The following is a 23,855-nucleotide window of genomic DNA, read 5'->3' as shown; positions in this document are numbered from 1 at the left end:
TGTTGCCATGAATATTCCAAGAGAAGCCTGGAGTAATATATTCGGTTCCTAACTAACTTTTCTCACTGTCTTCCTGTATGGCCGCTCCTGCAGTGACTCTCCAACTGGAAACAGCCCGCTTGGCGGGAGGCTGGCTCCAGTTCCTCAGAACAAGCTTCCTAGCTTCCCCAAGAGAAATCTCTCCCTGGAGTTAGAGTAATGGATAAAATCAGGCTCTAGATCATGAGGTAGGATCTAGCCATGGTCCCCCTCAGCATCACTGGAACGCTGATTCCTTCAGAATGCTGATTTTGTTAATCTATTCGTTTTGACCGTTGCGTCCCAGACTCTCAGAGACAAGGAATTGTAGCCAGGTCTGTTATATCCCGAACGTGAATTTTCAACAGTATCCTTCTGTCTTTCTGCACTTCTTCTTGGGCAGCAAGCAGGTACCAGTTTCCTCAGGTCAGGAAGTCACTTTATCTCTTCAAAAAGCGGGCCAGATGGGCTGGAGAGAGAAAGAAAGAAAGAGAAGTCTCAATAATGAGACTGGTTCTCAGGAGGCAGCAGAGTCTAAAAATTGAGCTTTATTAGGAGTTTAAGAGTAGGCATTACTTATGAGTCCATCACTAGCGTGAGTAATGCTCTATCTCCCCCTGTCACCGAGCTACACAGAGCTCAAATGGCTCCTCTGTGACAGGCTGCATAGAACCACTTCTCCCTTGAACAAGGAGAAGAGCTTTCTCCCATCACACAAACGTGGGTTGTCCCTGCCAGCTCGTTCGGTAGCAAGCATCCGTGCTAGTGAGCAGTGAGACCCGGTGTCCCACGCGCAGGCACGAGGATTAGTCTAGGAGGTAATACTTGCCACTCAACTTCCTCACAGGGATGCGAGGAGGATTAATGAGATGCCATTTCCATTGCAATTTATGCTCTTCAGAAGAAAGGCACTAAGTACTAGGTATTAGAATTAGGGATTATATAGGTAATCAAGCAAAGAAGATATTCAGCTGCTTCTAGTTGCTAAAGGAAGCTTTAATCTGGGAGGTGTGGAAGGAGCAGGGCAGGGCATGCAGCGGGTGTCAAGTTGGCCGGAAGCCATGGTCCCTCGTGAAGCAAAGGACCAGGGATGGAGTGTGAAGTGCTCTGCACAGCGTAAACATGGCCCTGTTCTGGCCCTTCAGGCTTATGCGCTAAGCCCCGGGGAGGCTTGCATTTCATGGGTTCAGATGAACGCTTTTTTGTCGCATCTACCTCTACCACCATTAACCAGTCTGCAGGTTTGGTTCCAGAGGAAAGAGGCAAAGGCACGAGCAAACTACCCCATCCACACACAGGAAGACATGGTCACATTCCCAACTCACCCAGAAGTCGTACGTGCCAGGGAAGAATTGGGGGAGACCCTGGCGAGCTACAGGGGCTGAGGTGAGGGGCGTGAAGGTGGTCATCTGGGATTGCGAAGGGCAAAGCCGTAGTCAGCAAAGAGGCTGATCTTCTCACGGCCAAACACGTAACTAGTGGCAGGGGTGGAATGTAACCCAATGTTTAGAGATTCAAATTTTAAAGTCCCGGTTTCTTCCATTCATGATAGCGTGTCCTCAACTATGATGACCTACCACCGGGAGGACGTGAGGCAATTTCAGACGGTACACAAAAAGCCCTTTCTAAATTTCTCGTAGCAAGTTAGGTAATACTGCGTTTCAATTTTTTTTAACATGTATTTATTTTTGAGAGAGACACACACAGAGCATGAGCAGGAGAGGGACAGTGAGAGAGGGAGACACAGAATCCGAAGCAGGCTCCAGGCCCTGAGCTGTCAGCACAGAACCCGACGCAGGGCTCGAACCCACTAACCGTGAGGTCATGACCTGAGCCGAAGTCAGACGCTTAACCGACTGAGCCACCCAGGCGCCCCCGTTTCTAAAAATTTTTAAATGTTTATTTATTTTTGAGGTATTACTACATTTGAGCATGTATTAGAAATAAACAATTAACCCATGAAGCCCATAATTCATAAATACAATTGCTTAGAGCAGTAATTCTCAGTATTACCTGTGCAATTGAATCCCACAGAAAACTTTAAAAAACAAACAAACAAAAACCAGTGCTGGGTCCCACCCTGGGTTGTTAAACCAGAATCTCTGAGAGGTCGCCCCCATTCTTGATACTTTGTAAAAGCTTTCCCAGGTGATTCTGGGAGCAACCAGCCCTGGGAACCTTAGAGTAGAATGGTATTAAACATTTTTTTAAGTGAGCAGTTTTATGTTTTTTGTTTTTCGGGTTTTTTTTCTTTTTTTAGTGAGCAGTTTTAAATAAAATATTAAATAATATCAGTGTGTGAAGGTAGCAAATATCATGAAGGTTCAATATTGTGCTAATTACTGAAACTTGGTAACATTTCTCTATCGGGGTAGCTCCCCTTCTATGAGACAATAATAATCTCAAAGAACAAAGAGAAAGACAGAGGTATCCACTAACACTCATGGATGTGTGGTAACGGTAAGACATTATTTGGACGTGTGCAGGTAGGCATAAAAAACAAAAGGGTTTGGGGCAGTGCAGAGCAAAGGTGGCAGGTTAGATCTGGGTGTTTGTTAATAAGACTGTACCCCAAATTATTACTCTCTGACTCTCCCACCTTATAGTTCAGAAACATGACTTTTCCTCATCCCTTTTGCCTTCTCATGTCCTCACCACCACACTCACTGACTGGAAGTTAAAACAGATGAGAGGGGGAAAAAAGATGATAAAGAATCTGTAATGATGTGTTTCTCAAAGGTGGGATTACCAGTGACTCTTTTCACCCATTCGTTCTTTAATTTATCATTGTCTCATTCACACAAGAAGTATTTATTGACCACCTATTAGATACTAAGTCCTTTTTGCTTATAAGTATAGACAGAATTTTTCTCAGCAAGCATGAATTGTCTTTATGATATGATCAAGCAAATCTTAAAGTTACTTCCATCTTAGAAAAACTGAATAATGTGTACAACTGACCAGTCCCCTGTCATCATGCAGCCAGACTCACAGTGGTAGGAAGAGGGGCAGCACCAATGTCAGAAGATGGGAAGCTAAGGCATTTTCAATTACACTTGACCCTGAGAATCACAGAAGGGTGGTGTGAGAAAACCCTAGAGACATTTCCTCTGTGAATAGAGGAAATAAAACCCATCCCAAGGCACTGGAAAAGATGCCCAAGCCCTTTTTCCTCTATTCTTTCATCTGTTAAATGGGGATAATGATACTTTGTGTTTACCTACCTCAGAGAGGCATTATCAGGTCTATTTAAAGGCTCTTCCGATGAAAGCTGCTGTGTAATTACCAAGAACAGCTATGATAAAGAAACCTAAATACAACAGCAAATCAGCTGGAACAAATTCTCAAGGGAGTTTACTTCTCTGGAAAAATTTAAGAAAAGGGTAGCAGCTGTCCTCTGGGGACTTTTGGGGACCGTTCTAGCTGGAAGTTTAGGGAAGGCTAGCTGATTTTCAAAGTCTCCTCCTGGCCAATCACTCCGGATCTTCCTCTGCTTACTTTTCCCCATGGTCTAAGCAATTTCCAGCTGAAATTCCTCTTTCAAGTTTTTTCAGACCTTAACTCAGAAACTCTTTTATCCCTGAAAAGAATCTCAGGGAAGGCATTTACCTGTGAGAGAGAAAAGGGAAGTTACAACGTGGGGGAAATGTGCCCCCTGTAGATGATAGGCAATGGGGAATTGTTTGATAGTTTTTCAAAAGAAGACTGAAGTAGTTGATAGTTAACATCAGGCTTTGCTGAAATTAATTTGGCAAATTTATTCAAATTTGAGGGGAGATTCAATGGGAGTGCAGAAAGGAGAGACACCACTGCTACATCAGCTCGAGAGAGAGCCAACCCAGCTGAATCAGGCTAATAGTGGTCTGACTGGGATGAAGAGACAGGCCGAAGAAACTTTACGGCTCTAGAATCTATAGGACTTGGCAAAAGATCGACTATAGCAAGAAAATGGCAGAAGGGTCAAGATTATCATAAAACTTGGTAACTTGAGGTGTGCCTGGGTGGCTCAGTTGGTTAGGCATTGCCCTTGGCTCAGGTCATGATCTCACAGTTCATGGGTTCAAGCCCTGCCAGGGGCTCTGTGCTGACAGCTCAGAGCCTGGAGCCTGCTTCAGATTCTCTCTCTCTCTCTCTCTCTCTCTCTCCCTCAAAAATAAATAAACATCAAAAAAAAATTTTTTTAATTGGTGACTTTGATAGGGTTTGGTGACATCTTTAACAGAGAGATGGCAGACCAAAGGGTGAGCAGGTTGAATTTGTTAATGAGATCTGGATCCACACCACTGTAGGAAGCCCAGTGGTTTTATATTTTTGTGAAACTTGTTTATGCAGTAAAGATTCTGGCTATTTATAAACAGCACAACCTATGGTTTCTGAAAGGCTTCTAAGCAATATAAGAAAAAGTCAAATGCCAATGATTGATTTTCACATGAGTGATTTGTAAAGTTAATAATCATGCATAATAATAATTGTTATCATTAATCAATTGATTACCATGGGAACGACATAAATATTTTCCACATGTGAGCCAAATGTCAGCTGGTGGCTTCCCAGACCTGGTAAAATTGTTGGAAACCCCACCAATCTCATGGCTGGTGGAAACCCAAAACCATCGTCACTTCCGTGAATCCCTGGGAGCTTGCCTCATTCTGGCTTTTCCTGCCTTCCAGACCACCACTATACATCCCTGCTGTACCACCAGATGTGAAATTGTCCTTTCTCCCTGCTAGTAGAAAATACCAAGCCATCATAGGTTTAGGAAAGTCCGTTGAAATTGGAAAGTAATGGGAATGAGTCATAACTTCTTCCAATCTTCTCCAGCCTCTCCCTACTGGATTATGTTGGAGGTATCAGTTTTTCTCTTCCTTCACTATGCAGAGACACTTATTTTTCAAGGCATCAGCAGCACAAAGTACTTTTCATTTGTTAAAGGGACTGGCTCTAGAAGGTGATTTTATTCACAACCATTTATTTTCCCATTACACTTAACCCTCACAGCACCCCCACTTTACAGATGAAGCAACTGAGGTGTAAAGAGATTGAATATACCCAAGGGTATGAACCTATGAAGTGGTAGAAAGAGAATTTAAATTCATGTGTGACTGACTCTTACATTAAAACTAAGCTGGCCTTAAGAGGATGGGAGGATGATTATCTATCCCAGTTTACTTTGCTACTTCATAACTGCCTAGTTTTTCCGTCAAATCTCTATGTTTCAAAAAAAAAAAAGTGATATACTCCTAAAGGCTATATATGAGGAACTCCAGAGTAAAACCCCAATGAGTTCGTATTGTGAACAAGTTACGATAATTAAAACACCTGAACAAAAGAAATACAACACTATTATTTTTAGGTAATAAAACTTGGATGGGGACAGAGGCCACACTACCTTGTCAAATCTGCAAGTTACACAAAGAAATAGCTAATACTGATGATGATGGTGATGAGGGAGAAGAGGAGGATGGCAATGATAGAATTTATCTAGCACTTTATAAATGTTGTGCGTATGTTGTTTAATTTATTCCTGAAAAAAAAAAAAACCATGCCTTACGTCTGTTGTTATCACTCTTTTATAAATAAGGTTAAAAGGGGAAAAGAGCCCAAGGTCACTCATCTTGAAAGAACTGAAACCAGGGGTCTCGCCCAAGTTGTAAGGCTTATGCCCTTAACAACCAGGCTCTCTACTTCAAGAACCATGATATTTTCAATAGATGTTCCCTCTAGGATGGAAGTAAGTGCCATGAGGAACAAGGAATTTATACCTCTTATTCCCATCATTAGCTCTAGTGTTTAGAATGGTACCTGGAACATAGTACAAACTCAATAACTGCTAAATAATAAGTGAATTGAAACAAGGGTGCGTGGGTGGCTCAGTTGGTTAAACATCTGACTTCAGCTCAGGTCATGGTTTCATAGTTAGTGAGTTCGAGCCCCACGTGGGGTCCTGTGCTGACAGCTCCAGGTTTGGACTCCACTTCAAGTTTGGTGTCTCCCTCTCTCTCTGCCCTTCCCCCACTCATGTTCTGTCTCTCTCTCTCTCTCTCTCTCTCTCTCTGTCTCAAAAATAAATAAACATTTTTTAATTAAAAAAATAAGTGAATTGAAACAAAATACTTAAATCAGTAGAAGATACAAAAACATTTAGAAATAATCACGTGTTGATGTTTAAAATATTTAACTAGAAGAAATATAGGATAGGAAAAACCTGACTTGAAAACTCTTGGTTTTAAAAAAAATTTTATATTTGTAGTCCTCTGGAAGCTTAACAGGAATCCACCACTGCACTGTGGCTGCTAAAAGACTATTGTAATTTTAGAAAACCTTATAGCATGTATTTTTATATATATGCATATGTATACATCGTATCACATACCACATTTGTTATATTGTATACAATTCTGATCACATATTTAAAAGGGGACAATGATGGTGCAGAGATATTTTAAGGAGGTGAGTGTGATGCTAGAGAAAACGGAAACTTTCTCAGAAAGAAAGGAGGATTTTTAACACAGAAAAGAAAAGACCTATGGCAACTATCTTGCGATATTTGAAGCCTGCCAGAACAGACACAAGTGCTTGCTCTTTTTTCTCTAAAAGACTTGGGTAGATTTTCAGCTCAGCACAAGGAGAAAGACAGATATTTAACACAACTGTCCGACATCTTTCCACAATAAAGCAGTTTTGAAAAACTAAGGTCCATTTTGTTATAAATTGCATAATTGAGAGGCTCCTGGCTCAGTCGGCTGAGCATCTGCCTTCAGCTCAGGTCATGATCTCACAGGTTAATGAGTTCGAGCCCCGCATCCGGCTCTGTACTGAGGGTTCAAATCCCAGAGCCTGCTTCAGATCCTGTGTCTCCCTCTCTCTCCGCCCCTCCCCCACTCGCTGTCTCTCCCTCTCTTTCAAAAATAAACATTAAATTTTTTTAAATATAAAATAAATCTCATAATTGATAAGAATAATTACCTACAAAAAAAAAACCACTACTGAAAAGATTTCTACTTTAGGTAGAGAGCAGGACCAAATCAGTGACCTCAAATCTGGCTCTACGTTAGTTAGAATCAATTGGAAGACTGTGAAACATTACTGATTTTTAAGGCCTCATCCCAATTGAATCATCATCTCTGGGAGTGGAGCCTGGAGAATCCATATCAAGAATCTAAATCTTGTAATCCCCTCAGATGATTCTGGTGACTCACCAGGCTTGGGGGTCACTGAACTAGATTACTTCAAAGTTGTCTTCTAACTCCCTCATTTAATGAGTCTTAGAAGATTATAGAATATTTTCTTTACCACATAAATGAGAAAGATTTGTAGTCTGTAAAATGAATTTGGTCTAAATGGACATAGGTAGCTCTAAAATGCCAGCAGACCTCCTGAGTTGTTAAACAGGTTAAAACTCTTCTTGCAATTTAGTTAATGAAAACTTTTTTCATGTATCATGGAAAGGTAAACTTTATCTGGCCTGTTTCCCAATAATTAAAGTTCCAAATCACTGAAATATAAATAAATGAGACTTTACTGTACTTATAGCACCAGTATGATGAAAAATTTGTTTACACCAGGAGGTTTTAGGTCATCCTTCAATCATTCATCCCCGTAACCAAACTACATATGCGCGTGAGCACATGCGTATACACACACACACACACACACACACACACACACAAATATGACACATGGTAAATGTTGGGCAATTACTGAGATGGAACAAAGGGGACCTTCAAATTCCATCGCCTTTTTAACCTTATATTTTTCTATGCAAGAATCTAGGAGCCCAAATCAAAGGCATCGAAATAATATTATTAATCATGACATACTAAGCTCTTTGTCTCTAATTCCATGTCTTTTAAACACATTAGTTTGATCTAGGTGGTGTCAAGTTGAAGAGTAAAAAGGAGTACATGTATTTTAAAAATATTAAATTTGAAGAGAACATATTAATTTTGGCTAAATTGGTTCCCTATATAAAGGGCTTCTAACAGGTATACAGGTAGCCATATGAAGGAACTCTAATCTCTGCAAAAGGGCTACATTTATAGATTTTGCTAATCTAAAATGAAACCTGTAAGGTTGGAATTATTTAGAAAAGAGTAACTGAAACCCCCTTCAGCAAGTTAATTCAGATTCTCCTAATTTTACTTTTCTGGTTCACAAGGTATCTTTTTTATCATGGTGTTTTCAAATTGAAGTTCACACACACCAAATAAATAGCATGATAATCAGAGGTTTCAATATCCGATACACATGCATTATTATCTGTCATTATTGTCATTGTCACTATTATAATTGCACATTGTAAAAAGAATGGAAGCTTTTCCACAGGAATTATTCACGTGTATTACTTTCTAGGAGTAATTGAATAGTTGACATTGCATTTAAATCAAAGTAAAATATGTGATGGTTTGTCTCATTTGTTTTATTCTTATGAAATAAGAAATGTAGAGTGATCTCTATTAGGGTCCTTTATTTGGATCCAGAAAGGTTCAGTTTTATGTACTGTCCAAATGTATATTTTCTTATAACAAGGCTCAAAAGATATCCAATGTAATTAAAGTGATAATTTTCTAAGAACACATAAGATAACAGCTGGGTAGCGAAGTCCTCTTCATTAGCTTGTATTTATATACATGAACTCAACAAGGATCTCAGAGAAAAATATTATTTTTCTTTTTTAACTATTTAATCGGGCTTGGTATGTTGAAATGAAGCCCACGTTGTGTTGCCAATATCTACAGATCAATAATCACTTACCTTAGAGTTTATGTAGAACTTTTCACTTCATTTTGGATAATCCTCATGGCAATCCCTTCAAGAGGCAAGTCAGATACTATTCATCTATTATGAGAAATCAGAGGCTCCAAAAAGCCAAGTAATTTATACAAAGTTACTCTGTCGAATGGCAAAATTAGCCCTGGAATCCAGGTCATCTGGGTCTTAGTCAGAAGTTATGGTAAAATAAAAATTAAAAAAAAAAAAAACAAATTTGAATTGTAAAAAGATCACAGGCGTGGTAGCATATGAAGGCCTAGGTCTCAACACAGCGTATGCTTTGACTATGGGAACTTTCTCACCTCCCTGTAAAATGGAGCTCTATCTGGGACGTAAGGCTGTTTTGACAGTCAATGGAGAAAATGGTGAGGAACCACTCCCACGTGTTTTGTTAGTCTATGTGTTCTTTCTTCTGCACTCTGTTACTTCTCACACACTTTATCCTATTTTTGGCTTTTGTGTGATTCACCCTCACCAGGTAGAGTTTTAAACTTTGTTTAGACTTAAATAATATCGATACCGGTTTGGAGAAGTGAGTGACGACAAGCTTTAGAAACAAGATGCTCCAAGCGCAATGCCATAATAAGTGAAATAGATGATGATATGAATGTAGTGATATGGGATTTAAAATGTGTCTTCACTCACTAAGAAGGCCGCGCATGATGAACTTCAAACACTTCGCCTTCACAGGAAACACGCAGCCGCTGAGGGTAGGTGGGATTTCCTTTCCTTCCGAGGAATTCCTGGTCACATTCCCTGCGGAGGCTGGCTGGTTTAGAGATTCGTCTTAGTTTCTGTGGAGGCCGTCGCTGCTGTTGTGCTAGCTTTGAATCGTGTCATCGTTGGCGGGGGTGAGGGTTGTTGTCATTTGCCAGCTATTCAGTGGCTTAGGATCGGTAGTCTCAGGCCAGTTCTCAGGGGACAGATGGCAGCAAGCATTTCTTTAGGCAGAGAGAACAAAGACTCTAGATCCTCGTCTGCAGAGATGGTCCATCTAAATCGCTGTTGAAAATCACCAATGTGGATTGGTCCAGGGAGGCGGGCTTTATCAATTAATGAAACAACCTTACAAATGAATGTAAGCCATTCATTTATCTCCATGTGTCATTCGTGAAACACATTTTAAAAGGAGTACCTTTATTTAAATATCATAACGGAAATTTAATTATATTTCTTTGGTCACACTACCACCTCACTGAGTCCTTTCCTCTTACGTCTAACCGTAGATAGTGGTCTATCTGCCACCACCAGAGGTCTGGCAGCAGGTAGGCGTGTCACATCGTGAAAACCACAGAATGGTGCCTTCCAGTTGAACAGCAATGTCGACACGTGGTAACTGATAGCAACCTAAAAAAGAGTATCTGCTCTCATCTTGATTCCTCTTATACTCACAGGCTGGCTGATTATTTGGACCCAAAAACTACAATAATAAAATCCTCTTAAAATAGTTCTGTAACCATGCATTTAAGAGATTATATAGCACATCAGTCATATATGCTCTCATTTCAAAATAAAAGAAAGGTACTTACTGCACTGAGTTCCCATAACCCCTCTTACCAACCACCCCGATCACCGAAATCCTCAAAGTATGGAGCTCTTTGCTATCATATTCTGTTTTTGTTTCACAGTTACAGGTCTATAAGGCATATGGGTACAGTTCCAAAGTACTGTGAATTCAAAGAAGTGAGGGGTTTTCTTTGTTTGTGACAAAATTAATATTGCAAGCTGCTATCACAGTATGCATTCTTCTGTAAGTATGGCTATACTTACTATCCACGATTCCCCGATAGGAGTTTCTCCAGAAGGTATTTTTTTCTACTGAGGCATATACAATGCATTCAATGGCACCAGAGTTTCATTAAAGGAATTCTCTTGTTCCCTTCCTTCACATGGAAATGTCATTAACTGTATTAAGTTAACTCTCCGAATGTTAGGTTCTTAACCAACAAACAGTGCTTCTCCACAAGGGCGTACTTTGCCAAGCGTCCTTGAATCAGAACGACAGGCTGAATATGTAATAATAGATTCAGAGCCACCACCGCGGGTTGTGATCATATTTAAGGGGAACCCTTTCGTATTTATTGACGTTTTCCTTCAGTCATGGTTGTTCCCTTTCTGCCACCACCACCTTCAGCCTTTCAGGTAAATGAAAAGTTCAATTATATGTAAAGCGACCGTTAAATCAGCAGGCCCCTTGTGGGGGTCTGGGCCTCCCCTCCCTGCTCCAATCGCAAGTGTGCTCAATCCATTACCCTTCCTGAGGATCGCACATCCATCAGGTCGAGTGTGCCGGCCAGGGTGCATCTTATAGCTTTTACTGCATATGAGACGTTGCAGGCCTGTTCTCAGGAACTGCCAGGCAGACTGGGAATCACAGTCACGGTTAATAGCAGCGAATTGCCAGCTCTTGATGGGTGGGTAGTCACTCCTTTCAGTGGTTGCCCCCTGGGGGAGAAGGTAGAAAAACAGAGGGAGGGAATTAGAGTGACTTTGCACAGTCGAGCAGGTTCATGCCGCTGGATCAGTGGCAAGCATTGGCAGGGCTCCACTCTGGGGAGGCTCAAAACAACCTCACAGTCTCATTTTTACCAATTGGTGCTGCTGTGTCGCCAGTGGTGCCCAGGGATGGGGTGGGGGGCGGGGGGAGGCTGGGGAGGGAGGGGGCGCTGGGAAGGAGATGAAGGCAGAAGTCTCAGCTAAATTAAACAAACAAAAAGTCTCCTCGATACCAGTTAACCCACCCCAGTTAGCCCCGTGCTACTAATTGTACCAAACTGGTATTGGAAGTTCCCTGGGTGATTAAAGAGTTGGCTCACAAACTCTCTGCATAACCTTAATTTTTTCAAGGTTCTTTGAGTGGAGAATGGCTTATAATAATGATTTTGACTAATACGATTTTTGACATGCAACTTTAATGCTTAACCTTAGTACAACTCCAGAGCATTTCATGTGTACTCAGCTGTAAAGAGTGATGATTTAAAGGGATAATATAAGAAAAAGGTCGTTCTAGAATGAACCTCTAACAAATTGCATAAAGGGAGCTTATTATTCCATGAGTATGGGGATATGCTGCTCTTCTGATCATTTTTCTGCTTGGTTCAAAAAAAAAAAATTGTTGAGACATGAATGGGAAAAGAAACAGGAAAAAATGAAATAGAAATCTGCAAGCAAGGAACATTCTTTTGATGGTTATGATTTCGTTGCCACTAAAGAGGCTCTACAATAATGTGGTTCTCCATCTCCTCTTTTGTTTTGGGTGAAGAATTCGCTCTAACAAGAAAATGCTGTTACTGGTTGGAGGCTTGCCTCCCGGGCCGGACCGGCTCCCCAGCAATTTGGTCCAGTACTATGATGATGACAAGAAGACGTGGAAAATACTCACAAGTGAGTGCCCTTCTTTATTCATTTACCCACCTATTTATTTCCGCGCAGAGCTGTCCTGATGGATGCGAAAACGTGGTTAATCAAATTAGACATTTTATTGATTTGTTACCCTTTGGAGGTCTGTTTATGTATCCCAGGGGATTTAGAGTAAAAGACTAAATTAACATTGCAGAGGTGGCCAATTTGGTCGTGGAATAGGCCTAAATTAAACTGGCCTAACCACTGCACGAGTTTGTGTTTCTGTGACAGAGAGGGGGTAGTAACTGAGATGTTCCAAAAGAAATTCTTCCGTTTTTTTTTTTTTCTTTTCTTTTCTTTTTTTTTTTTTTTTTTTGGTTTCTTGAAAAGTGAAAGGTTGGTGAATAGCACTAAATTTTCTCATATCCCGATGTTTGTTTAGTTCATTTCTATGTAACTAACATGCATTTTGCCTTTTAAGCATTTCTGCTTGTTAATCTTTAGTCTGTGGAACTGGGTCTTAGAGAAGCACTCCCTTCTGTTGCTCCACAGTTTGGGTGGACAGATACCCAGGGCCTGTCCCAGCTGCATTAAACTGTGCTTGCAGACTTCGGCCCAAGATTCTCTTCCTCCCCTCCTTATAGGGTGATTGTGTTTTACAGCAAACCTCTTGCCTTGGGCACCGAGATTTGGAACTTATTGTTACATTGGTTATGATTCCCAATCTGACTCAGTCATGGAATCAAAAATCATCATTTCTTGAGTGCAGCAGGCTGTGTGCACCAGGCCCCTCGTGGGCACAGTGGCTGCACTGGTCAATAAAACTAAATTTTAACTGTCAAAATTGCCCAGAGCTGTATAGATAAAATAATAAATGAGTAATTTTGATCCATAAATCAAAGCCATACATTTAAAACCGACAAAAGAAAAAGTTACATTTTCTTACAGCATTGTGTCTTTGAAGCAGTTATATATTTTATCAGCTTGTTTTTTTTTTTTTTAAATCAGTTCCTTTCCTCTTACTAAAGCCCTTTAAAAGAATAGAAACAGGACAACAGTTTGCCCATAAGAGCAGAAGAGGAGCACAGACATGTGAGGTGGTGCTTGAAATAATACATTTCGGAGCTGGCTTACCCCAGCGAAACTACCAGTAGCGTTGTCCGCGAGCACAACGCGGAAGCTCCCTGGACGCCTATACACCACGGTTATAGTAAAGAAGTGGGGGGATAATAGCTGCAGGCTTAAGGAGAAGGAAAAAAGAAAAAGAAGTTAGAGATGTCTTCAAATGTTTTTTATTCTCTTTTTGACAAAAGTACTGTTAACAACGAGTGACCAACCGGTATTTTTAAAGTAAAACCAAAGAATCAATTATCTGACACTTGATCAATAGAGGAAGCCTAGGCAGCATAAGACACGGATATTAGGGGGAGGAGAGAAGAAGGAAAGACAAAGATTCTTGAAGAGCGATGACAGACGGGGATAGACAGAGGCAAAAGGATATCGCACTCAAGCAGTAAGTGATATTCGTTCACAAATCCGTCTGTTTTCCCAGACACACCAGGCAAGGTCCAATTTGTTATTGGTTTGAAGCCCTTCATTAAAGGCAAAAAGATTCACTAAAGCATCATGAGTAATACCTAAGAAAAGTCTTATGTTTGTTTTAAACCTTGTTCGGAGACAGGGTGGTCATCCCATTTATTCTCCAAACTGGGACACTTTAGAGCATGAAATGGGGACCTACTGATGGGACAATAGGTATACACTGAAACACAAGGTCACCCTACTCAAATCTTTCACGTTGCCTGATTTAGCTCTTTACTTAGAAGGAACTGGTAAGAAGGCATGAACTTGAATCTGTCAGACCTGATTCAAACCCATGTCTATGATCTTGAGCGAGGCATGTAAATATCCCAATTCATGGCTTCTTCATTCTTGTCAGCACCATTTGAGTATTTTTAAAATAAAGTGTTTATAAGTCATCTGACATTGTGTGAGCTCCACAAAGTGCAGGTATCATGACTAGTATTGTAACATCACTACCAATATTAGCACAAGGATTGTGTATAGTTTTGTACCCTAGAGGTATCGGTCAACTCAGGCTCTCCATGCAGAGGAGAGACAAATTGCACTGCCACAGGTACAACACTTGGACCTGCTGCCCCCGAGTCAGGAGCCTGTCTTCCATGGTTTTCATATGTTGGATGTGGCCATCCACAGACTAAGAAGTAAAGATAAATGGGTATCTATCTATTGACTCCATTCACCAGGTTTGACGTGGAAGGAAACAAAGACATTAATGTATAGACTTCTTATAACGGGAGCATACTCCAAGACCTTGAACCTTTTTTCTACAGTCAGGCACACTCCTAGCTCTGAAATAATGTCTACTCCACTTACACTCTTCGTTTCACTGGAACCTGTACTTTAAAAAATAGAGTTTATTACCTGTTGGGCTGTGACCGCGTGGCCCCAAGTGAGGGCATATTTTTCAGGTTGGTTGGAGAGATATAGACAGCTTACCTGGATGATTTCTTCTGTTGGTCTGTACTTTTTAATCCAGGCATCTTATTGGACTAATAAATAAGTCAGGTCACTGAAAGATTTCCACACTATTTGGGCTATCTAACAATAAAGGAAGAAATGTTTCTCAGTGGAATGAAAAAACCAAAAATCCACATTCTCCTCAAATCCAATGAAGCATTATGGATTTCAAAGCTGCCCACTGACGTTCTTTTTGACCCAGATGAACTGCTGAAGTTTCTGGCAGGGGGACCAGGACGACAATTAAGGCTAGGAGACGGTGCCTGGTTTGGGGTCTGCTTATTTATTAAATGGCTGTCTCCATAAAAACAAACTAACAAGCTTAACTAGCAAACTCGAGGTTAGCCAAAGCCTCTGAATCTTAAGACTCCTTCACCCACTTGGCTCGAGCACGCATTTCTCAGCCTGTCTCTCAAATACGCTCCTTTGAGAAAGATGCCATTCCACGGACAGGAGCATGACCACCGCTGTGGGAGCCATGGCTTACATGAATTATATAACAAAGAAGAATTAAGAGGAAAGGCAGTCATCCTCTCTCTCTTTTCTCACCCTGTTATGTTACGTTTTAGAATCACAGTTGAAGGGGTGCACAAATAATAAGTTGAATGGAGGAGGGGTGAGTAAAAGTGAGAGAGTGGATCTACAGAACATAAAGAAAACAAAATCCAACCATCAGCCAGTCAGCGGTCTGGTCTACCTGAACAGCAAAGGGAACAATTATTCTCGCTGAAAAGACTGTTTTTTGGGAACATGCTGGCACAGATTGCATTTTTATCCTCCCCTTCGGAAAAATCATTTAATATAGCATTATATAATTAACGTGACAGACCTCCGTGGTCTCTCTTAAAAAAGTATCAAGAAATAACAGGCAAAAATGACTATAAAGTCCCTTTGTCAGTGCAAAATGTTAAGCAGTAACAGTAAAATTGGCATTGTTGTCCTCTTGATTGTTAATAACGGACGGGAGGTTGAGATGCACTTTCGTTCATTTTTATTTTACAGTTCTGCTCTTCCTGCATTTCTCACTCCTGCACGCAGTCTCCCGTTTCATTCTTAACTTATTAGAAAGCAGTACAGGAGACATGAATACTAAAATGGCCAGTGCAAAAAAAACATGCCTCCTGTACTTTGCAGGCCCCAAATCCTTGGTGCAGAGATCAGACAAAATAATTCCTGTGGTTACTCTGTACTTTTGATAGCACATTGCTTACAGATCAAAGTTTTCATGAAGCCCACATGTAGAAGTGGTTTGCATTCCCCCACCCCCACCCTGAGAGACAGCACTAAGGAGCCGTCTATTTTATTTGTCTTCTTCATTGGCCAAGTCCTTCACTGGTGGGGAAGGCTGTTTCCTGGGGACTGGCTTCCTTTTTCCTACTTATTAGGTGCCTTCTGTAAGCAACGAGAAGGAAAGGAGTTCAAAACACAGATCTGTCCTTCCATGTGTCAAAGATGACTCCCCTTTCATAATGTTAGAATGAAAATTAGAAGAATTAAGTTAGCAAGGTTTCTTCGTTCTTTCGGCCACTGGGTTCCCTTTGTCAGAGGTAGGAAGAAATGCGTATTCTGCCCCCTCCCTTTCAGTTGATTTGCAGCTCTGGACTCTACCTGGTAATGCAAGGCTTTGGGGCCTTGTGTTTTTTAGTCACAGGAAATAAAAGAAACCCCTGTGCCCAGGTTTCCTGGGTTGTCTCCTCTGATCCCCAGAGGACACTGAACTTGATTCCATCCACACAGGGGCGGCCCTGGGCAGGGTGTCAGCGATTAATTTTAGGAACGTCACAAAGATCAGAGGCTAACTATACTTTCCATAAAGGTTGAAGGAATAGTACCAAGAAAACAAATGTTATAAAAGACATTGAACTTCAGTCCCAAAAGATAAACACAGGGTTGATCATATCCAATATCCAGTAATTGCTGATTATTCAGAAAATCATAAACCTGTGTATTGATACTTTCATCTGGACTTCTTTCCTTAGCCCTTCTGTTTCTTGACCTCAGTTTATTTCTGTTCTTCGAGGATGTGTTGGAGGGAAAGTCAAGTTAGTCAAAAGCTAATATTCATTTCTTATGATTATTTATTTAGCAAGAAATAAAAAGTAAGTTAAATTGAGGGTTTTATACCTGTGGGTTTCCTTTATTTACATTATCTTTAGACCCAAACCCCACAAAGTATTTAATTTTATTTCATTTCATTTCATTTCTAGACAGGTAGGTAGACTCTATAGATAGTGCATTTCTCATTGCAGAAGAACCTCAGAAAACAATTAGGTGCTTCCAGAAGGACTCTGAAGCTGTCTGGGAAGAATTTAGACTTGTTTACAGACTTTGTTCCTTCATGTAACAAGCAATTATTAAATACCCACTCTGTGCTGGGTGGGAGGATAGAATGTAGATAAGATAATCTCTCGAGAACCTAAGGAGGCAATTATAATAGAGTGTGCTAAGGGATAGAGAAGGACCCTCAGGGTGCTAGAGAAGAACACAGAAGGGGCTCTTAGTCTAAAGAGGAGAGGATGGGGCTCCTGCCTGGGTGGCTCAGTCAGTTGAGCGTCTGACTTCAACTCAGGCTATGATCTCACGGTTAGTGGGTTTGAGCCCCATGTCGGACTCTGTGCTGACAGCTCAGAGCCTGGAGCCTGCTTCGGATTCTGTGTCTCCCTCTCTCTCTGTCCCTCCCCCACTCACACTCTGTCTCTCTCTGTCTTTTAAAAATAAATAAGTGTTGGGGCGCCTGGGTGGCTCAGTCGGTTAAGTGGCCGACTTCGGCTCAGGTCATGATCTCATGGTCCGTGAGTTCGAGCCCCGCGTCAGGCTCTGTGCTGACAGCTCAGAGCCTGGAGCCTGTTTCAGATGCTGTGTCTCCCTCTCTCTGACCTTCCCCCGTTCATGCTCTGTTTCTCTCTGTCTCAAAAATAAAATAAACATTAAAAAAAAATAAATAAGTGTTTTAAAAAATAATAAAATAAATAAAGAAGAGAGAGAGGTTAGGGAAGATTTCCTCAAAATGACTTTCTGTGAAGTTGAAAAAAATGGGTAGGAATTATTAAGGCAAAGAAGTGGATGAGGAGGTATTTTAGTAGGAGGGTCTAGGACCAGGAATGCCAAAAGGCAAGAGAGAGTTGGTGCCTTCTAGAAACTGAAATGAATTTATGCATCTTTTGGAGAGTCTGAGGCTAGGAAAGTATATGGTGGGGCTGGAGGGTTAACCACGAACCATATTATATGGGACTATTTCAAGGAATTGTTAAGATAGGTTTAAGAAGCAAGAACTGAGGAGAAATACTCTTCTAATTTTAGTTTTCAGTGTTAGTGAAAACGTAGTGATCTAAAGACTTTATATAATAGCATGGCAGTCGTCTCTTAGCTTGGAACTTATTTCAGGTCATGGAGTGGTTGTTTCCATGACTCTGGACAAGAAGAAGGAGAGAGAATTGTGTTTGGACTTTTTAAATATGTTAGCATCTAATTTTACCTTCAATGAGCTCAATTCTAATTTGAGATACTTGGCTGCACATTGCTATATATCTTGAATTATTTGCTACTGTGTATTCATGCCCCAGTGCATTAGTGGATTTTTCATAGATTTTTTTTTTTAAAAATATGTGTGATGGTCACTCCAGAATACTGTATTTCAAGGAAGTTGGGTGCCTGGAAAAAGTAGTTGACTTTATTTCTGGTTTATACCTCCCTTGAATATAGCAATTGCTTTTTCTCCAGAGAACAGCATGTGTACAAATAATTTTGATGCTTTCTTTGCACGCAAGCTGTAGTATTTGCTACTGAGTCTGGTAGAAAGGAGGTGTGAGTCACATGGGCTGCTTAAATTTGTTCTGTGTCTTTCCTAGGCAAATTGCAGACTAAGTCTGGCAAGCCAATGAATGTGAATACTAAAAGATTAGATGATCTCCTTGCCCAGCCCTCTCATTTTACACATTAATTTCATTCATTCAACAAACGTAATTGAGATCTTCTATGCAGCAGGCATTGTTCTCAATACAGAGAAAACAGTGCTGAGTCAAAGCAAATATTATCACACCAATCCTAGATTTTGGTGCGGGGGGGGGGGGGTGCAGCATTAATAATAAGCCCAGATAGGGGCGCCTGGGTGGCTCAGTCAGCTGAGGGTCCAGCTTCAACTCAGGTCATGATCTCACGGTTCGTGAGTTCGAGCCCCGCGTTGGGCCCTGTGCTGACAGCTCAGAGCCTGGAGCCTGCTTCAGATTCTGTGTCTCCCTCTCACTCTGTCCTTCCCCGACTCGTGCTCTCTCTTTCTCTCTCTTCCTTCTCTCAAAAAAAAAACAAAAACATTATTTTTTTTTATTTATAGAAAATAATAATAATCCCAGGTAGCAATATATAATAATAAAATGTGATAGTGTTCTGAAGGAAGAGCGTAAAGGTGTAAAAGGTGTATGAGATCTGTAATAGAGACGGCTGAGTTTAGCTTTCCTAGAGAATGTCACCAAAGAAGAGGCATTTGAGCTAAGAACTGAAGGATGAGACAGAGTTAGCCAGGTAAAGATGTGAAAAGAAGATTGTTCCAAGTTAGTTAATGATAAATTAATAGTAAGTACTTAGACCCCACAGAAAGAAGATGCATGGCTGAAATCAAAGAGTGAAGGGGAGAAAGATATGACATATGGCAAAAGACATTAGCAGAAACCAGACCATGGAGACACTTCTATGGCAGGTTCACAAATTTGGCTTTTACTTTAAGTGACGGAAAGAGAGAAGGTGTCATACCCAGAGTCACACGATGATTTAGTGGCAGGATGAGGAAGAGAACACTGGCCTCTGTATTTCCATCAAACAGTGCTGCCTCATGTACCACACCAATCTGTCTCACCAACAAGTGCCATTAGTCAAGAGCCCAAGCAGATGAATGAGGTTTAATCTGTGCTGACCCATTTCACCCATGAAAATCTAAATGGATCCAATGTACTTGTCGTAGTACCTCATTCAGAGACTAAAACTAGTATAGGTTAATTGAATGAATATTCTACTCCTAGAGGCTAAGAATATTATCTTGGTTTATGGACTAAACTGCAAATTATTAAAATTTGCATTTCATATTACTGGACAAGCCATAATTCAATGCAGGTTTCTTAACATTTTCACTCTGTCTTTGAAGCAGTATCAAAAATGAAACAACACAACACACACAAACACAGACACACACACACACACACACACACACGCGCACACCACAGAGTGACATCTTTCAGGACAGATAGATCTGAATTGAAATGTACCCCCAGACATTTGCTGACTGTGAGATCTTGGAATGCTGCTTTCACTGATCCTTCTCATCTGCAAAGTGAATATAATTATACCCACCTTTTTAGAGTTATTGTGAGAATTAAGTCAAATCATAGAAATCAAGCTCTAGGCTCAGTATCTGGAAGATAGCTGTTCCTTAATAAATTTTTAGTCTATTTGGTTAGTTTTGCATATAATCAAACAGAGGAAGCCAAAAGGTTGAATCTTGTCTTTCATCGAGGGTTTGAGAAATAAGATACACCTTTGATTCAGAACGAAATTTCTATTTCTAGCATGAAACGATGTGTGTCAATCAAGATGGACTAGATTACGCTGTGGTAAGAAACAACTCCAAGATCTCAACAAAAAATTTATTTCTCACTCATGCTATGTGTCCAACACTGGTTGGCAGAGAGCAACTGTTCATCAGTCATTAAGGATCCAGGCATATGGGGCTGCATCTTAACGTGTATTTCTGTCATCAATGCAATGGGGGAAGAATGTGCTGCAATGTCTTGCATTGGCAATTAAAAGTGACATTTAGCATTTATGCTAGGTCTCAAGACCACGCCCCATTTTAAGTGGGCAGGGAAGTGCAATCTTACCAGGGTTCGGGAAGAAGAGAATCCAAGTACCTGGTGAACAATGCAATGTGTTCACTATAATCTGTCCTACTGGACATTAAATATTCCACGTACCCTCCTTGCCATGCTCGAAGCACATTCACTCCTCCCCACAAGGGGAGATCACCCTAAATCATCAAGCTCAGTGATGATCTCTGGGTGATGGACAATCATCTCAATATCAGGTTCATTTGTTCTTGATCTGGATCTGGAAACAAACGAAAAAATCAAATTATGTAGTCTCCTCCCACATCGTGCACAGTGATGGATTAGGAACAGGATCAGCACAATCAACATCTTCATTTGGAAAGAGCATCACAATTTAGCAATCCCACCAAACAGACATTTTGAAGGGTGCCTATCCAAGTTTGTGTTCCTTGATTAGGGACCTCCCTAGTTCTGTTCCTTGTCCTTTGTCCCCCACAGCCCCTGGTTCCACCTTATGGGAGATCCCATTATCTTTTTCCATTATCTTCCTTGGACATATCTGAAGTGAACCTGAGACTATGCTCTTCCTGGAAGCCGAAGAGTTTTTAAGTATCTTTCATGTCTGTAGACATTTAGGTGACGGTGGTTATTTTAAGTCTCTAATTTTCACAGCCTCTTTTAATCCAGGCTGGTGGCTCTTTTGGCAGTTAATTCCCTAGAAAACTTAGCTATCTTCTTATGTTTACATCCACTCCATGGCCAGTGACCATGCCCACAGTTCTTTTCTGATATACTTCTTAGATTGCTTTTTCCTTCTTTTTTTTTCAATTTTCATTTTTCCTCTCTTTTTCACACATCCATGCACACATACACACAAACACACACAAACACATACACACACACTCTAATACTGTCTCTATTTGTATATTTATCAGTCTTTAATGGGAAAGCTCCCTTTTTATTCTTTTCCCTGAGTTAAAAGAATTTACTGGGGATCTCGCCCTTCACTCAAACTTTCTTCTGAGGTACTCTAATGTGGTGAAATTACTGTGAAAACCATATCTTTAACTTTGTCTCTGTCAGCTGAGTTTTAATTTACACTTTTTGCTCAAGATTCACTTCATTTTGTGTATGATACACAAAATCAAAAGCTCTTACCAGATGAGATTTTAAAAGAAATTACTTCTTTCAATGCTGCACACTCCTAAATTTCTGGACTCCATTTCCTTAATCCTGCTTATAAATGGGCCAATTTGGGGGTGCCTGTGTGGTTCAGTCAGTTAAGCGTCTGCCTCATGATCTCAGCTCAGGTCATGATCTCATGATTCCTGAGATTGAGCCCCACGTCAGGCTCTGTGCTAACAGCACAGAACCTATTTGGGATTCTTTCTCTCCGTCTCTCAAAATAAATAAACTTTAAATAAATAAATAAATAAATAAGCCAATTTTGTTGGTGAGATCACCTCTTTTTTTGTAGATCTTGCCAAGTGCTACCAACAGTAAACAGTTGTGAACATTGTGAACATTCTGTTTTCTAGCCTTGGAAGTGGAAGATTTTTTTTGGGGGGGGGGGAGGTGCAAGAGAGTGAGGGGCAGAGAGAGAGAGAGAAAGAGAGAGAATTGGGGCTCAGCTGGGGCTTGTATTCACCCAAAGCAGGGCACGAACTCACCCAAAGTGGGGCTTATGCTCACCCGATGTGGGACCTGAACTCACAAACTGTGAAGTCATGACCAGAGCCGAAGTCTGACGCTTAACGACTGAGCCACCAGGCGCCCAGAGGTGAAAGATTATTAAATAACGAATCAGCTATCTAAATAAGACCAAACAGCAGTTTTACCAAGTGGTTTTCCATGCCATAACACGCATTTTCATCTTTCCACCCTCCAGTCTCAACTTCCTTGTCATCAGCCACTGTGGGCCTCCTTGATAGCAAACCCTATGTTAGGCTAGACTAGGGAGTCATAACGACAATCCCAAAATCTCACTGGCTCATTTCTCTTCAAGTTACCTGTCTCTGGTAGGTTTGCTGGAATCTCTGTTGCACTTCTTATTCCAGTTCTCAGGCTCATGATAGCTCCATGATTCAACTTGTCGCTGTTGCCATGGCAAGAGAGAGGACAATTTCGTACGGACTCTTTAAGCTCCTGCTCTGAATTTAGCACATTTTATTGGCAAAATAAGTCACTTGGCCACACCTAACTTCAAAGTGGGTGGAAAAATACAATCCTCCCAAGCTCTCAGGATTATCAAGATATTTCTTGAATATCCCTGATGATTACAAACCATGCACCGTATGTTCAGTGAATATTTGAACCACTCTTGTCACATGCAAACTATCCTCGTTCCTTCTGTGAACAGTGATGAGTTAGAAGAGAGAGCTGCTTCATGCATCTTTCTATCTGTTCCTGCATCAGTGTGACTTTGCTGACAGGACTGATATTTATTCACAGAAGATTAGACAGGAAATGTTTAAAAATACATTCCAGGGGTACCTGGGTGGCTCAGTCAGTTAAGCGTCCAACTCTTCATTTCAGCTCAGCTTGTGATCTCATGGTTTTGAGTTCAGGCCCCACGTCAAGCTCCCACCCCTGGCAGTGCAGAACCTGCTTGGGATTCTCTCTCTCTCCCTCTCTCTCTGCCCCTCCCCTGCTCTCTCTATGTGTCTCTCAAAATAAATAAATAAACTTTTAAAAAAAGAAAGAGGGGCACCTGGGTGGCTCAGTCAGTTGAGCATCTAACTTCGGCTCAGTTGATCTCGCAGTTCATGAGTTCGAGCCCCACATTGGGCTCTGTGCTGACAGCTCAGAGCCTGGATCCTACTTTGGATTTTGTGTCTCCCTCTCTCTCTGCTCCTCCCTGCTCACTCGTGCTCTCTCTCTCTCTCTCTCAAAAATAAATAAGCATTTAAAAATTTTTTTTGAAAGAAAGGTATTATAAATAAATAAGTAAAGAAATAAATAAATAAATCCCAAATACTACAATGCATTTGGGATAAAATTTTTATCATCTTTATTTTTTTTAATGTTTATTTATTTTTGACAGAGAGAGAGAGTACAAGCAGGAGAGGGACAGAGAGAGAGGGAGACACAGAATCTGAACCAGGCTTCAGGCTCTGAGGTGTCAGCGTAGAGCCCAAGGTGGGGCTTGAACTCATAGACTGCAAGATCATGACCTGAGCCGAAGTTGGACGCTTAACTAACTGAGCCACCCAGGTGCCCCTGGGGTGGAATTTTTAAAATTTTGACTCCCCTCAGGGCACCTGAGTGACTATGTCAGTTGAGTGTCTTACTTTGGCTCAGGTCATGATTTCGCGGTTTGTGGGTTCAAGCCCCACTTCAGGCTCTGTGCTGACAGCTGGGAAACTGGAG

General features: G+C 41.0%; 1 protein-coding gene across 1 annotated transcript in view; it reads left to right on the top strand.

Moving 5' to 3' along the window:
- Positions 1–23,855, top strand: part of KLHL14 (kelch like family member 14) — a 100,778-nt gene that overhangs the window by 16,518 nt on the left and 60,405 nt on the right. The window contains exon 2 of the mRNA XM_047828721.1: positions 12,053–12,174. Coding sequence (XP_047684677.1) covers positions 12,053–12,174 — 122 coding nt within the window. The remainder of the gene's footprint in view (positions 1–12,052; positions 12,175–23,855) is intronic.

This window comes from Prionailurus viverrinus, chromosome D3 (assembly GCF_022837055.1).
Source record: "Prionailurus viverrinus isolate Anna chromosome D3, UM_Priviv_1.0, whole genome shotgun sequence".
Classification (NCBI taxonomy): domain Eukaryota; kingdom Metazoa; phylum Chordata; class Mammalia; order Carnivora; family Felidae; genus Prionailurus; species Prionailurus viverrinus.
The sequence above is the reverse complement of the archived record's forward strand: the minus strand, read 5'-3'. Positions and strand labels throughout refer to the sequence as shown.